The sequence below is a fragment of the Astyanax mexicanus genome, chromosome 21 (genome assembly GCF_023375975.1).
Source record: "Astyanax mexicanus isolate ESR-SI-001 chromosome 21, AstMex3_surface, whole genome shotgun sequence".
Classification (NCBI taxonomy): Eukaryota; Metazoa; Chordata; class Actinopteri; order Characiformes; family Acestrorhamphidae; genus Astyanax; species Astyanax mexicanus.
This window is the reverse complement of record NC_064428.1, coordinates 29,472,546-29,488,878: the sequence shown is the minus strand read 5'-3', so window position 1 is coordinate 29,488,878 and position 16,333 is coordinate 29,472,546. Positions and strand designations below refer to the sequence as shown.

General features: G+C 37.5%; 1 protein-coding gene across 1 annotated transcript; it reads right to left on the bottom strand.

The window, feature by feature from the left end:
* Positions 1-402: 402 nt before the first annotated feature.
* Positions 403-15,145, bottom strand: chmp2bb (charged multivesicular body protein 2Bb). The gene is made up of 6 exons (XM_007246700.4): positions 14,985-15,145; positions 12,622-12,713; positions 10,793-10,987; positions 8,914-9,016; positions 5,923-6,029; positions 403-5,494 (listed from the first exon to the last, which is right to left on the bottom strand). Exons 1-6 carry the CDS (start codon positions 15,016-15,018, stop codon positions 5,372-5,374), a joined length of 654 nt encoding a protein of 217 aa, XP_007246762.2. The 5' UTR covers positions 15,019-15,145; the 3' UTR covers positions 403-5,371.
* Between the last annotated feature and the right edge of the window lie 1,188 nt (positions 15,146-16,333).

Sequence of the window (16,333 nt, the reverse complement as noted above, 5' to 3'; positions counted from 1 at the left end):
ATATTGGTCAAAATGTATCCTAAACCAGCTGGGCAGCTTGTACATAGTATATCCCCGGGAAAGTGGAGCACTAAGCATGGGGTGTAAATTTGCTCAGCCAAGCCTGAGCACTCTCAAACTACAACATAATGCAATCTTGAAGAGCCCAGGATTCCAATCCCAGCTGTATAACCTACTTGAGTTTCTCATCTCCAGCAGTGCAGAATGCAGAATGTAGTGAGTGGTAAAGTGCTGCGCGAGTGTTGGATCGTGCCATGCTTACACACTGCCCTCTAGTGCGAGACAAGACCGGTGGCTGGAGATTAACTGTGCTGTTTGCACAGAGAATTATGCATGTTCAGCAGCACTCACAATGAAACCCAAACAAATCAAGCTGGAGAGATGCACACACAAAAGGTTGCATAGTTAAAAAGGCATTTTTTTATTTGTGGTTAAAGAAAGATTTTTAATATCCCCACAATGAGGAACAAATAAGATCTGTTACCAATTCCCCAAAAACTTTGATAAATATATGACTATGAAAACCAAACAAATGAAGAAGAAAAAAAAAACAACTCATCCACATATTTGTACTATTTACACTGTCATTATAGCATATTGCAGTGCATAAACAATGCAGCGCACTGTTAAAAAGGCAGTTAAATCTGCCTTTCTGCTGTTTCCCCGTGGATTAATCTGCCTTGCCTGGGTTAAAGCTGGGCTCAAAATGAAAGCTTCACCACGTCACAGACTAAAATAACTAAATCCTGCTGTCGATTGTGACTCTCGATTGAAAATCCGTCAATCTCAGTTCTAAAACAAACTCAATCTTTGTCTGAGAAACCTTCCCTGAATGTTAAAGTCCAGGAATTAGATGGATCCGAATGACAAACTGAAAGTGAGGGAAAGATTTGGGGCTGCTCTTAACTTAAAGGAGAAATCCGATATGAAATAGAGTTGGGTTGCAGTTGCAGAAACTTGATATTGAGTATCGAGTACAACACTTTTTTTGTTCACTCCCAGCATTTTTAAATACAGTGCTTTTAGCCGATGCTCCCAACAGGCTTACAATGCTAGTGATAGGGGCATAGAGTTACCCATTAAAAGGAATTGCTGTTCTTCAGCATTAACATGCTCAGAGTAGCTCCACACTTCGTAAAACACTGTTTTATACAAACACAGTACCTTCAGGTAGTTGAAATTAAGTAAGGACTTAAGTTGACTGATGAGCACGAACTAATAGGTAAGATACAAATAGGTAAGGGGAACAGACTTAATTCTGTAGAATTCTGTAGAAATACATGAATGTAGTAGAGATAGAGATATTTTCAGTAACAGCTGGAATTCATGAAATTCCGAATTAAGGTACTATGTTTTTAATAAACTATCTGTGCACTTTCAAAGTTCTCAGTTGCTTATTTTAAATGTAATTACACTCAAAATTCTACCAATGAAGAAGTGTGGAGCTACTTTGAGCTTCTTAATGGAGTAAAAAAAACCTTTTTCCTGTATTGGCAACACTATGCCCCATTTGCTTGCATTGTAAGCCGGTTTGGAAGAATTGGCTAAAAGTGCTGTATTTTTTTGGAATTCTGGGGGAGAATGGAGTTGGGCTATTTGACAAAAGTTTATACTCGTTATAATGTTTGACTACACACCATATCCATTTCACACCAGATTTCTCCTTTAAGAATGTTCATGTCCATTCATATTCAGCCAACAGGCATGAGCTGGCAGCGATGATCACTTAATCTTGCACATTTAGAGAGTACATTTAGAGTTTATGAACAGGGCTTCATTCAAAGAATGTCAGAAGCTTAAAAGAAAAGAATACTCCAGAGTAGGGGTGCACGATATGGCAAAAAGAAAGAAGAATTTTTGTTTATTTTTTGGCATTTATCTTGGCAGCACTTGCCCTTTTTTGATGGGAAAGAAGTAGATTGATGTGTCTGATTACTGTGCACTTCTACCTCACTCTACATCCAGCCTAGTTATGTCATGTGAGCATATTCTGCACAAGAAGAGCTCCCCCTGTTGTTGCGTGCAGGTAATTCTTTTTTAATTTACAATTATTTACAATTACAGCTCTGTTAATGCATTTACCATCAAAAAAAAAAAAAAAAAACTCATCGCAATTTTGATACAAATATGATTAATCGTACAGCCCTACTCCAGATCATTCATTCAGGTCATTCAATGGATTATCCAGGACAATTATAATGTTGCTGCCTGGACAGAACAATCGCTGACTCAGAATACTTTTATAATATTCTGTACAGTATTTAGATATCTTCAGTATCTAGCATCTGGCCACCAGCCACAATTATACTGTAGGTGTTTGCAGAGTCAAGGACATGCTCAATTATAAATCTCTGTTTACCAATGCCCACTAATTCCTCTACAGCAGACAGCACAGATTAGGTTGAGCATTCTTTCCTTCAAAAAAGGAAGAGAGAAAAGGATGGAAATAGAAAAAAAACAGGAGCTGGAACTGGTACAATGCTGCTCGTATCTCACCATCCGTTTACTCCCGACAATGCCAGCAGCTTCATCTGCTTTGGTGGCCAATGCGATAAGCAGTTGCAGGAAATCTTATGAGATAGTGCTGCCAAATAAAGCAGCAAACAAACGCAAGTCAGCAGCAGAGCATCAAAGCCGATCAAAGCAAGGTCCTGTTAACTTGCTGCATTTCAGGCCTTGCTTTAGCTTCTATTAAGGTCAGGCACATTTTAACATTTTTGGCCACGTTAACTCTTTAAAATAAAAAGTCACGTTCCTTCAGAGAGAGGCCCAATCCTATTTCGTCCTTTGGCCCTACCCCTTACCCCTACCCCTCTGTTTTGTGCATCCCGATTCTTCAGATTTTTCAGATGCACACTTCAAAATGAGGGGTATAAGAATCACTGGTAAGATGGCGGAACAAGTAATGTAAATGTAATAATGTATGTTCCTTGTTACAAGTGACAAATAGCACAATATTACCATATTTTCCTGTGTAGTTTCAATGTTTTATGGTTAAATTCTTCATAACAAGCATTAAAAAAGGTCGCTAGTAGTTTGTCTCAGAAGCTAGCTTTTTATCTAGCTAACTGTCCAGTTCCACCTTAAATGGTGCAACAGACAACAGGGGCTGCAGCATTTAAGGCGGAATAGAAAAAAAAAAGGAAAATAAAAGATAATCGAAGCTAATTTCAGCTCCCCTTTACAGAGGAATCAAGCAAAGGCATAATGCATGGATAATTAATTTCTGCACCATTTCCCCCCCTTTCTGAAGACATAAAACAAAGCCCTAATGTTAGTAGCCCTAATGTAGCCCTATTAGCCCTAATGCAGCTAGTTTACTGAACATTTTAGCACTCCTGATGACGTATCGGGTGCTTAAAGAGTTGTCTAAAGAGTGGATTTCACTCAAAAAGGAGGGGTAGGGGTAAGTGGTAGGGCCAAGGGGTGAAACGGGATAAGGCCTGAGTCAGTCCCAAAGCACAAAATCTAAAATCAGGCTGAGAGACTGCTGGCAGACATAGGAATAATAAAGTGCTAAATTATAACTGCGGTTTGAGTTTGTTTATGAGATTCACAACTCGCTCAAAAATAAAAAAATTAAAATAAAAAAAGAGAAAGAAAAGGAGGCTTCTGATGTGTCAGGAGTGAAAATAGGCCATTTCAGGCCAAGATGACAAGACAAAAAGACGAAAAGACTACAAGACGAGGAGGGGCTGATGAAACTGAGGATACGTTCCAACTCCCCAAAGCACAGTGCCACTGCTTTCGAGTCTTATAGAGGTAGATCTCTCAGGAGAGTGCGAGCGCGAGGAGAGTCCTGAAGTAGTCTCGCATTGTCTGTGCAACGCCCGAAACTATCCCTCAGTTCTCTGAAACAGAATAAATCAGAATATTGTCGCTGTCGTGACTCAAAACCATGTAACTCGCTACATTCTGTGTTTTTATTTTATTGCACCAAACTTTATTCCAAAAGGCCAGATTTTCATCATATGGCGTAAACATCTGTTCTTAGTATTATAATTCCAGTAGGAGTTAAGTGTTTTATGAGCTTGACTGACAACTTTTAGATGCTCAACGTATGTAATCAATTCAAAATATCTTATTTTACAGCTGAAACATTTTAGGAAACCTGTAAAGCCCTATCTGGATGGGATTAGTTTCTCAGGGAGACGTCTGGAAAAAAACTGTGATTTTTTTAGCGTTCAGTAGCTCCTCCATTTCCACTCGCTGTTGTGTTTCAGTGGAATCATGGTGCGTAGCAGTGGACCAATAGGTATTTTATTAAACTCAGAGATGTGTGTCCGGACGGGACTAAAATTTAGCGAAGGACCACGGAGTTCAGCGAAAAACAGTAGATAATTCAGCCTGTAATTTTCTCAGAGAACGTCTGAGAAAAACACGTACATAGTCGTTCTGGACAGGAATAAAATCACAGAGGACCCCCCATAAAAGAGAAAATTACACCAGAACCCCCTGAGAAACTAATCCCGTACAGATAGGGCTTAAGAAGACTTTCAACAATATCGGTCAATATCAATTTCAATATCGGTATTGGCATCAAAAACCACAGAAGAAAAAAAGTGGGTTGTACAAAGTGTTCTTTGAGCGATTTAACAGAAAAACTACATTTGGTTTAATTTAAAAGGTTCTTCACACCAAGATCTCCTTTTCCAACAGGTTCCAACTCAAATCTAAATCTAGATCTAATATACTCAATTCAGTCAATCAATGACTTCTAAAGACTGAAGTGATTAAAATATATATACCAGGTGGATTAGATTTAGACTGGATTCAAAGTCTATAGGAAAGTGGTTCTTCCGGAGGAGGAAAGTAGACCATAATCCTGTTGCATCGCTCAAATAACATCAATATATATTTTTAACAGCGTAAAGATAAAAATAGAACCATAAAGAAAAAAGCGAATAAAAGTTTTGTGACAACAGCGACAATATCCCATATTTCTTTGCGGAGTTCTCAATTTTTTGACGTGCAGTAAAGGAAGGGATGATATGTGAGCATGCATTTAAAAGCACATATATAAATGTTTAATATGCACATCGCTAAATCAGGAAACGTGGCCCTATGTGAATTTGCATTGGAGAGGGGGGTGGATTGATTTTGCCTGCAGTGGCACTTTTTCTCCCAGAGTAGGCCGGTATGTATGTTTGTGTGTGTATGTTCTGATGCTGAGTGTCCAGTAGTGTACACAGTAGTGTGTGCTCGGTGTACTTGAGTACGCAGCACTGTCCGTCCGTATGAGTGTGTGTATGTGTGTGTATATGTGTTGTGTCAGGCAATATAGAGGAGATGTCAAGTGTATATGTATATGTGTGTGTGTGTGTGTGTGTGTGTGTGTGTGTGTTTGTGTTTGTGTTTGTGTGTCCAAGCATTAGTCCACTCCGAGAGCTCTTAGCTGTCTCTCTATCTCCTCATCTGATATCCCATCTGCTTTGGAGGTGGAGGCGGCGGCGGCGGCGGGGGTTTTTCTGCCGGCTGAAGGAGCGTGGGCCATCTGCCGAAAGAAACAGGAGGACATGCGACGACCGTTACAGCTCAGAACATAGCGTGACGCAAGAAGGACACAAACGTTGGAAAAGAGCCCTAAAAATCACTGAAGGTCTATGAGAGTCTAGCACATCAGCAGGGTATAGGAAACGACAGTGACGTACATATTGTTCTAGGAAATTATGCCGCTATCAAAATGCTTTCACTGCTGTACACTAATGGCAAGTGCATCAGTGCCATTATGAATAAATGGAAGTGTAAATGGATTTCCTGCATAGCTGCAGGAGATCTTCCTGATGAGAGATAAATAAATAAATAAATAAATCCGTCTCTCTCAATGCAATGATTTTAGGCCAAAAATATCTGCCTGAAGCTTGGGAGTCATTTATCCAGTTAAGCTAACTTGTGACGGAAATAAAAGCTTATCTTTCTCACCTTTCCTGAGATTTCAATGCCGATCTCATCCAGCACCTGGTTCACAATGTCCTGAGACTCTTCCTCATCTCCTGAATCCTCAAAGAGGTCATCCAGTGTGTCATTCACTTTTTGGGGAAAAAAGAAAAGAAAAGAAGAATTGTACCAGTTATTATTTGCCAACTCAATTTTATTGTCGACTAATGGCTTTCTTCGTTTGAAGGACTACTTGCACTTTTAGTTGTAATACTTTTTATTTATTCATTCCATTTTTAGTGGGGTCAAATGTATTAAATGTCAGAAACGACAGAAATAATCTCTGACTAATCAACTAATCGCAAAAATAATTATCAGATAGTTGCCCAATACGTGCATCAAAAATAATAAATACTAAACAGGGTGTCAGTCCTGTCGCTGACTGTCTGCCTGTCCTGGACTTTAATTCTTGCTCTAAAGACTGCATTTCCCAGAATGCATCAGTCTCCAACCTCCCAGACAAGCAAGATCATGTGACGCTTTGGCGTTCTGGCTCACCTGACTTTTCTAATTGCCGTTTCCTGTTTCCCCTTGTATAAATACCTCCCTGTTCCCTTTTGCCAAGTATTGCACCAAAATGCTTAGCTCTTCTATCCTGCGTTTCCTTTATTGTTTTGCTACTTTGTTACCAACCTGTTTTCACATTTTGATCACTTTTTTTGTCTAGTCCTGTATTGTCTGTTGGGTTTTCTCATTACTGACCTTATTTTTGTATTTCTGACATCTCTTTTGCCTAGCCCTCTTGTACTGTTGTGGATCTCTCTTGTATGACCTCCCTGCCTGCCTCAATCTGGTTTGTCATTTACATTCTAGCTGCCCATATAGTGTTTACCATGCCTGTCCCACATAACTCTTGCAAATGTAATCATTTTTTAAATAAACTTTATGTTAATATTCTGCACATGTCTACATCTTGTCTGGCCCACATGACACAGTGATGCTCCTTATGCGATTCATTCAATTAACCTGATGCCCGCACTGTATGAACAGCTATAGGTTATATTAATGAATCTCAAAAAATTAGAATATCATTAAAAAGTTACTATATTTCAGTAATTCAGTTATTTAGACATTTGAATTGGAATATAAACATTCGGTGTCAATAGACTGTATAATAACTGAGGTGGGGATAAAATGGTGATCTGGGGCCATTTTGGTGATCTGAGCTCAGCCGCTTAGTAATATGAATACTAACTAACACAGACATTTTAGACAATTTCACAGCAACAGTTTGAGGAAGGTCCTTTCTAGTTCCCCAAAGACACAGGCCATTTTTGAGTTTAGTGTGGAGAAACTCCAGTGGCCTGATCAGAGTCCTGACTTCTACCCTTTTAAATACATTTGGTATAAACTGGAAGGTCAATTGTTAGCCTGGCCTTCTCATCCAATATTAGTGCCCAGCCTCACAAGGGCTCTATTGACCAAGACATTCCTAGACCTACTGCAAGGACTGAAGGTCATTATAGCCTCGAATGCCTGGAGAGACAACTCGAGCATAAGTGTGCAGGGACAAATTAGACTTCTCTGTCAAACCAACACCTAAGAAACAGACCCTACGCTATAGCCTTCACCAATAACTGGACATGCACCTCCCCATACATCGCACGATGCAGACAGCTATGCTACACACTACGTAGCTGTGGGCTGTCACAGTGACTTAGACCAATAAACAAGCCAATGAAAGCAGAGCTCTTTTTTCGGCCCACATGCTCCCAAACAAAAGTAAAAATGGAGTTTTTTTTTACCTGAGGAAAAATAATAGGGTTGTAAATAGGCCTATAAACAGCATCTGAGCATTTTGGGTCAGATTTTAAGTCACCGACAGTTTTTCGTTGATCGCCGAAAAGAGTTCTGCTCGGAGGCAAATGGTGGATACAGTACATATTTCAGTATAAAAATGATCAGACATTTATAAACTCTGATTTTGCTCAGTTGCTGCATATGAACTTCATTTTAGGTTCACTTTTTAAGTGCATAAAGTGTTTTCTCCTCTAAAAAGATTTTCTGGCATGGCATCGCTAGTTCTCAACAACTGAAGGACTCACAATTACAGCACAACGACTGACAACTCAAAAAGTTGTGTAGCGTGAACCTGGCATTACCTGCAAACAAAATCAGGTATTTACTATTTATATATAAAACCATTTTAATTTAAAAAGCTCATATACACTATACTGTTTGTCGAAATGTATGTCACTAATGAACTCGGCTACTGAAATTTGACTATTTTAAGTTTAATTCACTACTGATACAGTTACGACTCAAATGCAGACAAGCAGCATGTCTATTCCCTGTAGAATAAGTATTTCCAGTAGAGTAGGACCATCACTGCACTTATTAGGACCATTGCTAATACCAGCTGGGGCTAGAGGGGTACTGTGTAAAAGCTCTTTGGCATTGAGCTGTGGAGGAACAGTGTTCTTTAGAATGATGGTGCTTCATTCAATACTTTTGGGATTGACTATTTTTTTATATAATATGTATATATATATATAATTATATAATATTCTAATTTTCGGAGACACTGATTTTTGGGTAGTAATAAAAGAAACAAACGCTTAAAATAGATCACTCTGTGTTTAATACATCTATATAATATATGAGTTTCACATTTCAAACTGAATTACTGAAATAAAGTAACTTTTCAATGATATGCTATTTTTTGAGATGCACAAGTATTTATAAAATGGAATGGAAACAGTAGCTTGTGCAATACTTTAAATAGTGTTCTTTGTTTTTAAAATTGTTATCTAACAATTAAAAATCATCTCAATCACTTATATTTTAAGAATATATATTTTTTACAATATCACCTACTTCTAATGTATGAACATTCCTCCAGATTCTAGATAACATTGTTTTATGGAATGATGGTGCTTCATCCAATACTTTTGGGACATGTTTTGGAGCTGGAGAAGAGCTACAACAGACAGTAAAGGGAGTATTATAATAATAATAAACACAGAATAAGCTTACTCATTTCTTCAGTCATCTCCATCTTGGCCGTCTCCTTCTGGAAGTTCTGCATGGTCTGCATGGTTTTCTGTGGATCCATCTTCTTATTGACCGCCTGCATCGTCTACGGAAAGATACACAATGGATAAATACCTCTCTATTCAGCCTGCACAGGCAACACTCTCCCACCACTGAGTCATGCATGAGTTACTATTATAATGAAACATCCACAGGATTACATTAGGGTTTCAAATTATAGCTTCTATTAGAGCCACTGTAACAAATACGCATGCAAATTCTCGTTAGCTGCAAATAAAAAAAAAAACTAAATCAGCATCGCCCACACTGTAAAAACCACAAACTCTATTATAGGGGAGCAACTCTATTACAGGAGGAGGGAAAGCATAGTTCAAGTAAACGGTTTTGCATAATATCATTTTACAGGTTTGCTCATTGTTCCACAACTGCAGCCAGATTATATTTTTAACGATACAGTGCATTATGGGTATTCTATGTACTCAAGGGCTATATCATTTGTACTGTACCCACTGCAGTGCACCGTGGGACTGCAAAACTGCACCAGATATATCCCTCCTATTGCAGAAACTTCAGAAAATGTGTCAAAATGTCCAAAAAGAACAAAAAATAGTGCATAGTTTCAGATTTAGCATTAGTAATGATAGTAGATCATTCCCATTAATCTTACTGTTCTGCCTTACTGCAGTTTAAACATAAATATGTTTATTTATGCAGGTTCATGCTCATTTAGCGGAGTGAGGACCAGTGCTAAAAACTGGTTTGCAAGAGGCATTCATATTTTTTTTGCTGTCTTGCCTCATTTGAGGAACTTCTGCAGAGTCGTTGGACAACAATCATGTCAGGATTGGTCAAAAATCCACAGGCTAGTTCACAAAAGTATTTTTTTTTCATATTATGCAAATTAACTAAAAATGAAGTGGGCCTATCTTGATATTCCAAATTTCAAAGTTGTTGTTTTTTTTTAATCACATATAAAATAATTGAGAGTAAATTGGTGTGCTATAGCGACCCCCACTGGCCGACCAGTGACACACAAACTACATCTACCTACTAAGTTTGATGTCTCTACCAGGCTGAAGTGACTCAAATCAGATTTTTTGCTCAATGTGGCGCAGATCAGATTTTTTTCATGGCTGTGTGAACGTGCCAAAACTGATTTTTTTTTGTCAAATCAGATTTGAGTCACTTTTAAATGTGGTCCTAAATCGGATACGTATCCGATCCAGGGACATGTGACATGAATGTGAACGGTCAAGTCATGCGAAATTCATGTGTCTTTTTTTTTTTTTTTTTTTTTTTGCACTATGTGCTTTTCTCTCGTACCCACACTGCGTCTCTTGGTGCAGTTGTGCAGCTATAGCTGCAAAAACAGCAAAAGCAAACCGTCTGACCTTTTTTTTCACCTCCTCGACCTGAGCATGAACTTCAGACCAGCTGTTTACTCTCCACTCCAGCAAAAGATGCTCCACATATGAGCTGCAAATGCATCTATTTCCCTTTATAAAGCTACGAGTCGTCTCTCAAATATGAGTTTTTTTGTTGTTGTTGGTGAAAAAGGAGACGGTTATACACGAATCAATATGTGAATGTGAGGTGTTTTAGGGACAGATTTGAGAACATTACACACAGATACAGGTCACTTACTGTGAATGGAAACCCTCAAGATAGCCAAATCCGTTCTGAGTAAAAACCTTTTAAAGCAATGTGGTTTGTAATGTGAACGTAACCTATATCTTACGGTCTAGTCTGCAGTATCACTTTTACGAAACAGAAAAAACCTGGGCAAAAACAATAGAGTTCTACCTATTTCCCCCCCAAAAAAGCTACATAAACAACAAAAATTTAACTTCAGGAGTCATACCTTAGCTGTGGTGCCCATAGCTCCTGCCATCTTCATCTGGGAGTGCATGAGTTTGGTCTGGGTGGACATGGAGGTGACTTTGGAGCTGACGGCGTACGTCCGGTTCTTCTGCTTCCTCAGCTGCACAAGCTGTTTGGCCAGGATCTTACACGCATCTTTGTTACCAGATTTGGCCATTTTCTTGATCTCCATTTCCTGTGGTGGAAACGAGATAGAAAGTAAACAGAGTAGAGTAGTGAAAGACATTGGAAACAATATACCGGTATATATATAATTAAATCATATATACAAAATGCTTAAAGACACCTCTTATAGTAAATGCAATTAGCTACATTTAGTTGCTCTATAGTCCCTGTATTGCTAACAGACAGGCCCCCAGTATCCACAAGCTGGATATCATCAGTGTTTCTATAACACTGACTGCCAACACATTTTTACATTTTATTACAAAGAAAGAGCATTAATTAGCCCTGGTTGATTGAATTCAGTGCGTTGCAATGTGTGCACACTGTAACAATGCTTGGCACTGGACACAGTGGCTCATATGCAAATATTCCAGAGCGTCCCATTCCCGGCAATGTTGTTTTATAGACTTTGTGTCAGCAGCTTTAGGTAGATGAATTATCTAATTACAACCCCAAAACACAAAAGTTGGAACTGCATGAAAATAAACCCCATAAAGTCTTTAATTTAACTTTTATGGAGATGCGGATTTCATTTTCCAGCAGGACTTGGCACACTGCCCACACTGCCAAAAGTACCAATTTGTCTTATACAATATTCTAATTTTCAGAGATTCTGATTTTTGGGTTTTCATTGGCTGTAAACCGTAATTATCAACAATAAAAGAAATAAGTACTTAAAATAGATCACTCTCTATGTAATACATCTTTTAATATGAGTTTTTGAAGTGAATTAATGAAATAAAGTAACTTTTCAACTAATATATGAGTATATATGAAAAGTAAAGGAGCCAACAGCTTGTGCGTCACTTTAAATGGTGCTGTTCGTTTACAAAAAAAAAAAAATTAAGTTAATATGTAAGAACTAAAAATTGTAAAAAATAAATAAATAAATAAATAAGAAACGCTCATCTATTTTAAGAATTGAGAATCTTTTTTTTTCCTACACAATATTGCCCAGCCCTAATGCATGGAAATTCCTTCAGATTGCTTAAATAATTTGATATAATGCACTATAAAGGGAGAAATATGCAAATCCATTAAGCACTCAGCTTTTTGTGTATACATGTAAACTGCTTTTGTACCAATTCACGATTACAATCATTTGTTGTCCCCAATTGTTTGACATAAAATTATGTTTAAGCTCATACAGCCCTAAATTAACTGAGCCACAACTTTTTCTGAAATGTGTTGCAGGGCAGAAATGTATATTAATAAATTAAATGTATTAAAGTTTTAACAGATAAAATATAAATTACAGGTTCATATAAAGCCTATGTTTTTTTAATTCATATTTATTCTATCTATATAGTTTTAACTTCTTTGCTTTGGGGTTGTGCAATTTGTGGGTACCTGAAAACTCACAGGGGGTATTTTCAGACAGGGATTACAACTAGTCATGAACTTCACAGCCTTTTGAATGGAGATTTTCTATTGAAAAGAGAGAATATAATCAATGACTAGGCTTAATCCCTGTCCAGCAAAACTGCCCCCTACTGTTTAAATCACTACTTAGGTGTTAAAGTCTTTGCATTAGTGCACGCTACAAAGAGTAGTGTGCCACTAGAGACTGAGAGGGTGTGTGTTGTAGTTTCTGTCGGGAGGTGTGTCCCTCGCTCTCTCTCTCTCCCTCCCTCTTTCTCTCACCAGCTGTTTTTCCTGTTTCTCCAGTGCGGCTCTGTCACGTGTTATCTGTCTTTGAGTTCCTCTCAGCTCTTTGGTCTGCTCTTTGATAACATCTGAAAATAAGGAAAATATTAAGTGTGAGTTGGATTACATTTCCATAGAAAAACACTTCCATGAAAATATTTTAACTTATCATGGAAAATGTATTGTTTTGTTATTACACAATATGCTTCTTGTGAATATCACCAGTGCTTAAATACGTGACACAACAGTATACTTATTCCTGTTTAATTGTGATAAATGTAAGAATATATTCATATTAAAATTATATTAAAACCACTGTATTAAGTAAGGAATGGTATTTGATTCATGTTGTTTAGAATATACTGCTGCCGATGATTTTTACGTTTGTAAAACATACCATAATACATTCTGTATGTCATTAACAAACACAACCCTGAAATAAAAAGTCATTTAAGGGATGTAGGATTATGGCTTTGACCCCTGACCTTCTCCTTAAACCTTCCCGGGCCCAGGCCCAAAGAAAACAATTATATATACACACAGCACCAGTCAAAAGTCTCAGTCAATGATTTAATTACTTAATTATTTCAGATTAATATTAAAGACAATATATACAAACAATTAAGAAACACATATGGAATTATTTAGTAAATGATGTAACCTCCACAATCCCCTAACCTACACCCCTAAACTGGGATGGTGATTTGGGATGAGCTGGAGCTACATTGTTCAGCACTTCGAGGAACTCCTTTCTTCAAGACGCTGAGAAAACTATTCCAGGTGACTCTCCCTCATGAAGACACTGAGATTAAAATACCACGAGTGTGCAAATCTGTCCTCAAAGATAAAATATTTAAAAGGTAGCGAGAGAGAGACAGAGAGAGACAGAAAATGTGTGTGAGAGAGAGGCAGCGAGAAAAAAAAGACACAGAGAGAGAAAGAGAGAGACAGAGAAAGAGACATAATAGAAAGAGAAAGACAGAGATAGACACAGAGAAAGAGACAGAAAGAGAGAGAAGGAGACAAAGAAAGAGAGTGAGAGACATGTAAGTCATTTTAAAGAGAGAGAGAGAGAGAGAAAGAGACATAGAAAGAGAAAGAGGGAGAGACACAAAGAAAGAAAGAAAGAAAGAAACAGAGACAGAGAGAGAGACAGAAAATGTGTGTGAGAGGCAGCGAGAAAAAAAGACACAGAGAGAGAAAGAGAGACAGAGAAAGAGACAGAAAGATAGAGAGAGACAAAGAGAGAGACAGAAAATGTGTGTGAGAGAGGCAGCGAGAAAAAAAGACACAGAGAGAAAGAGAGACAGAGAAAGAGACAGAAAGATAGAGAGAGACAAAGAGAGACAGAAAATGTGTGTGAGAGAGGCAGCGAGGAAAAAAAAGACACAGAGAGAGAAAGAGAGAGACAGAGAAAGAGACATAATAGAAAGAGAAAGACAGAGATAGACACAGAGAAAGAGACAGAAAGAGAGAGAAGGAGACAAAGAGAGTGAGAGACATGTAAGTCATTTTAAAGAGAGAGAGAGCGAGAAAGAGACATAGAAAGAGAAAGAGGGAGAGACACAAAGAAAGAAAGAAAGAAAGAAAGAAACAGAGACAGAGAGAGAGACAGAAAATGTGTGTGAGAGAGGCAGCGAGAAAAAAAGACACAGAGAGAGAAAGAGAGACAGAGAAAGAGACAGAAAGATAGAAAGAGACAAAGAGAGAGACAAAAAGAAATCTAAAGATAGAGAGAGAGAGAGAGAGAGAGAGAGAGAGAGAGAGAAAGAAAGAAACACAAAAAGAGAGAAAGAAAGAAAGAAAGAAAGAAAGAAAGAGAGAAAGAAAGAAAGAAAGAAAGAAAGAAAGAAAGAAAGAAAGAAAGAAAGAAAGAAAGTCAGTGTATTAAAATGAACTTCCGTGACAGGTGGGATCCCTACATGAAAGTGACTTTAAATATTGTAATATAATAATTTTCTATCTAGACCAAGCTGACTGACTAACTTAGCTCGTTAGACAGTTAAGTGTTTTCTTAATTTATACCAGTTTGTAGCTACAGTGGTAACAGTGGTAACCAAAACCTACCATTCAAAATAACAATGCCTAAAGAAGTAGCTAGCCATTAGTTAGTTAGCTAGCGTTAGGTTAGCTCATGTCGAGTCAGCACTGTGTAGATATGATTAATACGGATTTTTAAAGACATATCTGTACTTTTAAAGCTAGTACATATATTAAATAAACGCTCAGTAGTCAGTATTCTTGCTGGTGTAGTTCCTGAAGCCAGACTGACCGGTGATTGACGGGATATGTTTGGCTTGTTTGTTTTTGATACCATTCCCACTAAAACTCGTATTTACAGCCTCATTCAGGCAACTTACCGTCTACCGTCTTCTTCTTGAAGAGCGAAGCCATCGTAATAAAATCGTGTCAAGCGGCCAAACCGGAGAAATTAATAAAAAACACTTTATTTTCCTCACTTCTGTACCGACTAACCAGACCGCATATGTAGCTGCTTCCTGCTTCTCCTTTAGTGGGCGGGTCAAACAAGTCTACAAGCGAACTCCTATCTCCAATTGGTCCAAATTCAACGACACGTTTTAAAGCTATCCAATCAGATTACTGCATTTTATTTTATTATTTATTCATTCAATTTTCTTGGTTTATTTTTTATACTTTTTTCATATACATATATTTTTACATGTACAGGCACACAAAATACTGATTTTTTATTTAAAAAAATACACGTACAAAAAAACTAGGTAACGTTATATGTTTTAAGGTTCATGTAAAAAAAAAGGCAAAAACCGGTATCAATCCAATCACGTAGGGGTTTTCCACCACGCATGCGCAGTGCCACCAACACAAACCAGGTCAAATTATAGTTCGTCACGCTGGGTCGTAAAATTACTCAGCAAAACTACCAGCCAGTAATTACAAACGTTTGCGTGTCCTTCTCGCGTGACAGTGTTTGTGTGGGCCGGAGATAAACTATCCCTAAATAAGCGGGTATTCAGTCACTGTGGGACTTTCCCATCATCGCCGGTCCCCTCGTGGTGATTCAGTTCACCGAACCGATTCTTGTGATCCTTTAATGTGATTCTTGTGAACTATGTAAATGAGTCGAAGTTCAGATTCTGTATACAGTCTATGAATTGAACACTGGTTTATTCACATCTTTTCTATTTTACTACATTATTAAACAATGTACATAAAATGTTTGGTTTATAGGTTTTTGTATGTAACATAATTACATAAATCTGAATGAGCCTGAAAAATGATGTCCTTACTTTTAAAGACATTTTATTAACCAATGTTTAAAAAAAAACATTTTTTTTGCTTGTTCTTAAACTAAATTCCAAAAAAAAAGTTTTAAGCCTAAAAATATTTAAAAAAAATGTATAAATGTATAAATGCACTGATTCATCAATAATGTGAGAAAATTAGTGGTTTTATAATATATATTTTTCTCAGTTTGGGCTATACCATTATATCTAGTCATGTTTTAAAATACAGCAGTTTTGGGTCTCGGTTGTGGGTATTATGAGATTTTTTTCCCTCTTTTATTACTTTTGGGCATTCCAAGTGAAACACTGAAAAATAAAAATAATAAAAAGATGATATAGTATTCTGACCTATGCAGCAAGAAAAATCTCTTATTGTCCTGAATAAGTGATCAGGTTCCTTCTATTAAAAAAATGCCTAAAATTGTAAGAGAGTGTACACCTAT